The following is a 7,678-nucleotide window of genomic DNA, read 5'->3' on the forward strand; positions in this document are numbered from 1 at the left end:
CGGGACCCACCTGCGGTAAAGCGTCCCGCTTTTTTGCTGTTGACCAATGAAGTTAGAGCAAGGCCAAAAAAGTCATTATTGGGAGTTGGGACCTAGAACAGTCTAAGGGCCCGTTTGGTATCGTTTCTGTTCCAGAAATACCGTTTCGTGTCAAAAACGAAAATTTCAGTTTCTGTGTCAAAACATAGTTTTTAAACGAAAAAATGGTGTTTCAAAATTTCAGATTTTTATCAGGATTTTTTTTTTTTTTTTGTAAAATGGAGCGAAACTGGGAAGACGGAATTCCATTTTGGAGTTCCGTCCAATCTCGTTTTTTCAGTTTTTTTTTTTCACTTTTTGTTCCAAAAAAACAGAAACGGACCATAAGTGCACCAAACAGAAGATTCCATTTTTTCGTTTCAATAGAGCGAAAAAACTCCAGAAACGTTTTTTTAGAACGATACCAAACGGGCCCTAAGTCCCTAGGTCAATGCTCTTGGACTCTTCCTTGAATTGTATAATGGGCTTGGATCATTTATAGAGTATGGAGAAATCAGCCCATTCATTTCTGCTCCAATCTATCTCAATTCTTAATCTTTTTCCATTTCAACTTGAAAACAAAACAATCTCTGACACACTATTTCCTTTTTGACACTCTTTCTCCTTATTAACTAAGATTGTACTCACCGATTTAACGTAGAAGGTACTAATTTATACAGGCGGCATGTAAATCTCACCCCCAATCGTGAAGGATTTGAGGAAAGATGGTTGTACAATTCTATTGTTGGGTCTGTAAGGCTGTAATTTAGGAAGGCCCATGGTTGGAGGTTCAAGCCCAGCACATAGGTGATGGCCAGTACCATGGGATTACTGATCTGTGGCTGGGCTTCCAATATGGGTGCATGTAAGTTGGCTTTGCCCAAAGATTAAGCATTAGATTCGTTTTGGGCCCAATTATATCTAGATCGGCCAATCCCCCAGTATGTTTTGTTATTTGGCCAGTCCAAGCTCCACTTAAATATAAGCACGGCTCTGTTAGGGTCAGCTCCCTTAATCCATTTCCACAATAGATTGGGTGAGATATATCCCATCTAGAGAGGGCCAGATTAGCTTGAGCTCAATAGATCATTCTGAATCAATTAAACCCATGAAAACCCAACAATCTAAACCACTAGTAGAGCAAATTATGCACCATTGATTCATGATATGATTTCCCAGAGAATCCCATGTGAAAAAGCTAGCACATGAGGAGAGACTTTATACTCATTTTCAACTTGATCAACTGGGGTGACATTATATTGATGGTCACAAGACTCACAACACCAATGAAGAAGATATTTTTATACTAATCATTTCCCATCTAAAATTGTTCATCTTTTTATGGACAAAGTGGAAACTATGGTAGGGAATAGGGATGCTCCACATTCCACAGTTCACACCACAAACTGAACTTACCTATCTATATGGATCATCTTGAGGCAAGCAGAGACTAGAAAACAGACAAGACAAGATTGATTTGAACATGATTTAGAACATGAATAAACATGGATGAATGAAAAGAGGCCTCTGGTCTGGCATCCTCTTCTACAGTAACATACTAGACAATTTATAGGAAGATCTCGGGTAAAAATCTAGGAAAGTTCCCCTTTCAAAGCTCTTTTATGAACAAAAGTAAAGGACATCTGGCCCACTTAATTGGCAGAATTGAAAGAAGGGGAGCACAGCAGTCGGTGGGAATTGTTTCCCAGTTCCAATAACCATGGCCCTTGATCTATAAAGTTGGAAGAAGGATAAGAACAAGCAGAACCCAGAAGTTACGAAGAAGCATCACTGGTACGGAGTGATCAGTAGCCATCCAAAGAGAAAAATTACAACCCAGAAGCTGCGAGGAAGCATCACTGGTACGGAGTGAAAAGGATAAGACCAAATAAAACCCAGAAGCTGCGAAGAAGCAGCACTCGTACAGTGCGAGTAGCCAGACATTAATCTTGTGAAGAACACTAATGTTGTTGCTGATAAAAATATTATATGAGAATTGACTGAGAAATAAGGGAGTCCTCTTATCATTCATCATGGGACAAGATCTCAGTGGGTGCGACCAAGAGCATCAAAAAATCTTAAAAAATGCATATTTCACAACTTTACTTTCTACTCCTACTTAATTACCAGAAAAACCAGGAAATGCTTTTCTGTGGTAGCACATAGACAGAAGCTCCACAGACAATCAGCTTGTGCATCTGTGAAGTACAAATACATTTTGTAATAATGGGAAGTGGGAACCCAAAGTTGACCCATCTCAGAGGAACAGAGTCAATATACCATGGTCTGAGTAATAATAGTTTTGGCAGGGCTAGCCTCTCAAATTTGAACTCTCCCTTTAGCTTTTTCTGATAAAAAGTGGAATTGGTAAATAAGAGTCTACTACTTATGAGTGAGAGACATGACTGTCATTATAATTTATTCAAGAAGTAGTAAACTTGGAACTGAAAAAGGATAAGTGGAGTCAAAGACAGAGTGAAGAAGGTGAAGGTAGGTGGAAAACCCTAACCTCCCAATCTTCCAAAGTTTTCAACTTTCTATGGATTTCGTTCGTTATCATCTTCATGTTTTTTCAAATTTCAATTCTACACGACACTTGTTGGGCTGCTTGAGAGTCCCATGGATTTTGTCCACTTTCTATTGCTTTGCTCTGCCTAGTGCTTAATCCTCCAACTCTTATATCTGGAACCTAAGTTTCAATCCAACCTGACACCCATGACCCAACCCCTTGGACTGATAATAACTCTATAAGAATCTTATACTAAAATGACGGCGGATTAAGTCCTCCTATAAGAATCATTCTTGTATGTGATTGACTAATAGAGATGAGATCTATCCAACAATCAATTATGTAGTGAATTCCATATGTGTGGATCAGGCCATACAAGAATAGTCTGATCCACACTTAATTAAAATGGACTGAAATCGAAATTCAGCTCAACAATTTGGTTTCGGTTTGGTCCAGTACTACTGAAATGGATTCAACCTGACTGGAACTAAACAGAACCAATCAAAATGAACTTCAATTAAGGGTTTGATTAACCCAAAAAAAAACATGTGAAGAACGAGGGCAAAAAGGGGGAGTGCGGCCAGCCCATCACCCATGAGCATATTTAGGATAAGAAAAAACCAATGAAGCTTACCCACAAACACTGAATAGAGACACAAACCATTCTCCTTGGTGCTTTCATGCAAGCTATAACAGTTAACAACGAGAAGAACCGTTCACGGCTGGCTGGCTGCGCCGTGCAAGTAGGACCCACTCCGTAAGCTGGGAGTGCCGGATAGGCCGGCCCTGCTTACGCTTTCCCCACCTTGAGAGATCTCAATAAATTCTCATCGCCCCCTCTTCCGCCTCTCACTATACTCATTTCACGTTTAGCCTTTCAAGCCCAATTGGTCCTCTCTTTTTCTGCTCTGTTTTAAAGAGAGAGGAAGAGGAAGAAGAAGAAGAAGAAGAAGAAGAAGAAGAAGAAGAATCAGGAATGGATGCCCCAACATTCGGATACATCATCGCGGCCATTCATCGGGTTCCCTCTAGGCTTGGCGCTGCTGCTGATCGTCATATTTAGCATGACTGGGTGCTTCATCTGCTGCTACCACTGGGACAAGCTTCGCTCCCTCCTTCGATCTTCCTCCCAAGATATCGATCCCAACCTCGATTCAACCCCTCAATCACCCTCCAAATCTAAACCCTCCCACATGGTATGTATGTCGTCTCGCTCTCTCTCTCAATCTTTTTCCTCTCTTCTTCCATGTTTACAAGTTACAACAGACCTTCATTTGCTGATTTTTGTGTATTTTATGCTGTAATCACTTCCCAGGACTCGAAGCTAAACAATAATGACAGCTTACCAGTAGTAATGCCCGGAGATCGGATTCCAAAGTTCATAGCGTTGCCATGTCCTCGTGAACCACGGCGACCGGAAAAGATCGCCTTAGTGGTTCATAAGCCTCTGCCACCACCACCGCCTCTACTAATACCGTATTATATATGAGATTGAAAAAAAATTCCTCTGTTTCTTTCTTTCTGTGATACTCTGTTCTTTAATTTTAGTCCAACTGTAAATTCTCCAGCAAATTCTTAAATCAGGGCCGTCTGATTCTGACGACGAGTGACTCTGGGATATATTTTTAATCCACAGTCCTTAATTGAGAATGAAGTCAGTAAGAGAAAATTAAAGCTCATCCGGATTCCGGACTACTACTTTTCCCCCAACCAAAAAAAGGAAGATGGAAAATTTTTGATGACTCGGAAGCCAATGAATCTAACAAAGTTGCCAAGTTCTGCAACTTTTTTCATGACAAAGTGTTGAGAGAAAGTACAACCCAGAAGCTGCGAAGAAGGATCACGGGTACTCTGTGAGTAGCAAACCAAGACTGTACCTGGAGAAAGTATAAGACCAAGCAGAACCCAGAATCTACGATGATCGGTGAGTAGCCAGACAATGTTGTCGTGAAGACCAATCGTGTCGTTGCTGATTAAAGCTCTGATGACAAATGAAGATGAAAATAGAATTCCACAGATCTGTGAGAACGACAAGATTGTAGGCCACTGGTCATTTTAACTTTTCCAAGTGAAGATGAAAATAGAATTCCATGTCTCATAGATTATCCTGCTCAATGTTTATCCTAAATTTTGGAAAGAAAAAAAAAAGCATTTTTAGTTGGAACTGATATCAAAATCGATAATAACCCAATAAGAGAAAACTGATAAGAACCCAAATCAAACCAGATTATAATCGAAACCAACGAAAAAGCCAAGTTCAGCTTAATAGTTTGGTTTAAGAAGGTTTTTAAGTATCCTACTGTACCCGTTGATACTAAGCAATTCGCACGATATTTCTTTAAGGGTATCAATATGATACCTAAAAAAAAAAAATACCCGATATGATTGATACCTATCGATATGCGCGATAAAGCTTTTATGAACTACGATCCATGACTGCAAAACATTTGCTAAGAGCTCATGTAAAGGATTCTAACCAGTTACGGAAATACCAACTTTTTTTGTGCAACTTCATTTGGAGATTAAACAACCTGCAATCAAGATTTGTGCAAAAACAATTATCTATGAGGATTTCAAATTTGTTGCTTAAATATTGATTTGTAGTGTCGGTTTTATAAATGAATCACTAGATTAGTGAAAATTAGTCTAAGTGACCGCATCAAACTATAATTTTTATCTTTTTTTGCAATAGTATTTAGTTGTAAGCCCTAAAATTCTCCGTCAAACTGAAATAAAAATCCCCGTCAAATTGAAAATGACATTTTTTTTTTTTGCATCAATTGACCTAAGAAATTTTATTCTTTCATACATAATCTTTTTTTTTTTTGATAAAGTCATTTATACATAATCAATTGAATACATTTGTCTCATTATCAACGCAAGTCATGTGTATCTTTCTTACCTACTAGATATGATTAGGATTCTTCTTGTATTTTTGATTCATTTTCCATGCATACATCTTGCATTATATGGCAAGTAGACTTGCATGTCTCTTGTATGTTTTTTGACCATTATCTCAATAACAATATAATAGAATTCTTCATAAAATCCATAAGTTAAACTCTCATCATACTTTGTTTTCCTTTTTATATATGATATATTTGACATATTATTTTTTGATATGATTTTATACTTCAAAATTATATTTTGTTTGCATATATTCTAAGCATTGTCATAATTTTCTTGACCAATTCTATGCGTAATTTTAACATATCTTTTATATTTCTAATATAAAAATATCTTTGAAAGCCAATCTTCTGATACGATATTCGATATCAATACTTTAAACTTTCGATTTCAATTTGATCCAGACTATAAATTGGACCAAACCAACCAAGCAAACTTCAACTTTGTTAGGTTTCAATTTGGCCAATACTAGAACAAAATTGATTAAAAATCACAGTAACTAGCCAAACTGACCAATCATAATCAGATACCTAAAATTGTGGCACAAAATACCCCAACTAAGAAAAATACAGATTTGATTGACAGTGAAAAAAGTGACATGCGAAGAACAAGGGAAACAGGAGTGGTGAGTGCAGCCAGGCCAGACCATCTCATGAGCAATTTCAGGAGAGAAAAACAATCACAGTTGCCCAATGCCCACACACACTGAATACAGACTCAAACCATTCTTTCAATACTTAAAAGACCTACTTTACCTTTCCTTTTGCTTTCACTGCTATTGTTCATCCTTTCAATACTTAAAAGACCTTCTACTTTACCTTTCCTTTTGCTTTCACTGCTATTGTTTATAGGATTTCTCTCTCTCTCTCCTCCTTTAAGTCATTTTCTTGCAAGCTACAAACAACAGTTAACAACGAGAAGAACCGCTCATGGCAGCGCCGTGCAAGTAGGACCCAATCCGTACGGTAGCCCGGACAGCCCAGGCCTATTGCCCTACGTCCCTACACGCTTTTCCCACCTTCAAATCTCAATAAATTCTCACCACCCCCCTCTTCCCTTCCCTCACTACTCATTTCACGTTTTCCCTTCCAAGCCCAATTATTCCTCCTCTGCTTTTCTGCTTCTTGTCTTTTGCTCTCCTCTAAGGCGTAGACGCGCAGTATATGAGAGATAGAGATGGAGAATCAAGAATATAAGTCCCATCACTCTGATGCGTCGCGGCCATCTATAGGGTTCCCTCTGGGCACGGCGTTGCTGTTGATCATCATATTCTGTTTAAGTGGGTTCTTCTCCTGCTGCTACCACTGGGAAAGACTCCGCTCTCTCCGTGGATCTTTCTCCGAAGATACCGATCCTGATACTGATACAACCCCTGAATCACCTTCCAAATCTAAACCCACCAACACGGTAAGTCTCTTGTCTCTGTTTCTCTCTGTTCTTCCTTGTTTTATCTCAAATCTTAAAATTGTTCATTGATGTGTGTTTTGTTCGGTAACTAATTGTCAGGACTCGAAGCTAAACAAGAGTGACAGCTTACCAGTGGTAATGCCCGGAGATCGAATTCCAAAGTTCATAGCTTTGCCTTGTCCTTGCGAACCGGGGCGACCGGAGAAGATTGCCTTAGTGGTTCACAACCCTCTGCCACCACCACCACCTTCTCGACCACCGCCGCCTCCTCTACCAATACCTTATTATATATGAAGATTGAAAATTTTCCACTTTGTTCTTCCTTTCTTTTGATGCTCTCAATAGTGTATACAAAATTGAAATTACAGAATGGAAATTTTCTCTATTTGATTTTAGACCAACTGTAAATTCTTAGTAGTTTTCAGTGGGCCACACACTGGGAGGGATAAATCAGTACCATCTGATCCTAACGAGGAGTGATTCAAACCATTGGATATCACATATGAAATAAAAGGGACAAATTAGAGCTCTTCCAACCTCTTCTTCATATCTCCAAACTTAAAAAAAGAAAGAGAGAGAAAGTATTCCCTTTTATGAAAAAGGCTTAATTGGTTTTCGTTTCCAGTGATCTCTAGTCTCTGCTACACAAAGGGAAGAGAGCCTAAAGAGGGTTTAGACAAATTAGAACTTAGATCTGTGGGTGTTAGATGGATTGATGCGTTTACCCAACTTTCTCCTTTACTTTATGACTCTGAAGCCACTGAATCTAACAACCCCAATTTCAAATTCTCTGTTAGATGTCCTCTCCCTCTCTCTTTCTCTCGCTAGAGTACTGTA

The 7,678-nt window shown here is 38.8% G+C and overlaps 1 protein-coding gene across 1 annotated transcript; it reads left to right on the top strand.

Annotated features, from left to right (window-relative positions):
• The first annotated feature begins 6,362 nt into the window (after positions 1-6,362).
• On the top strand, positions 6,363-7,236 carry LOC122094321 (uncharacterized protein At5g65660-like). The gene is made up of 2 exons (XM_042665091.1): positions 6,363-6,841; positions 6,941-7,236. Exons 1-2 carry the CDS (start codon positions 6,611-6,613, stop codon positions 7,133-7,135), a joined length of 426 nt encoding a protein of 141 aa, XP_042521025.1. The 5' UTR covers positions 6,363-6,610; the 3' UTR covers positions 7,136-7,236.
• Positions 7,237-7,678: the final 442 nt, after the last annotated feature.

Source organism: Macadamia integrifolia, chromosome 11 (assembly GCF_013358625.1).
Source record: "Macadamia integrifolia cultivar HAES 741 chromosome 11, SCU_Mint_v3, whole genome shotgun sequence".
Lineage (NCBI taxonomy): Eukaryota > Viridiplantae > Streptophyta > Magnoliopsida > Proteales > Proteaceae > Macadamia > Macadamia integrifolia.

Bases quoted from the DNA above. Each gene is read 5' to 3' on its own strand.
- LOC122094321 (XM_042665091.1), top strand. From the start codon at position 6,611: ATGGAGAATCAAGAATATAAGTCCCATCACTCTGATGCGTCGCGGCCA. The intron at 6,842-6,940 runs GTAAGTCTCTTG...ACTAATTGTCAG, and splicing joins AATCTAAACCCACCAACACG to GACTCGAAGCTAAACAAGAG.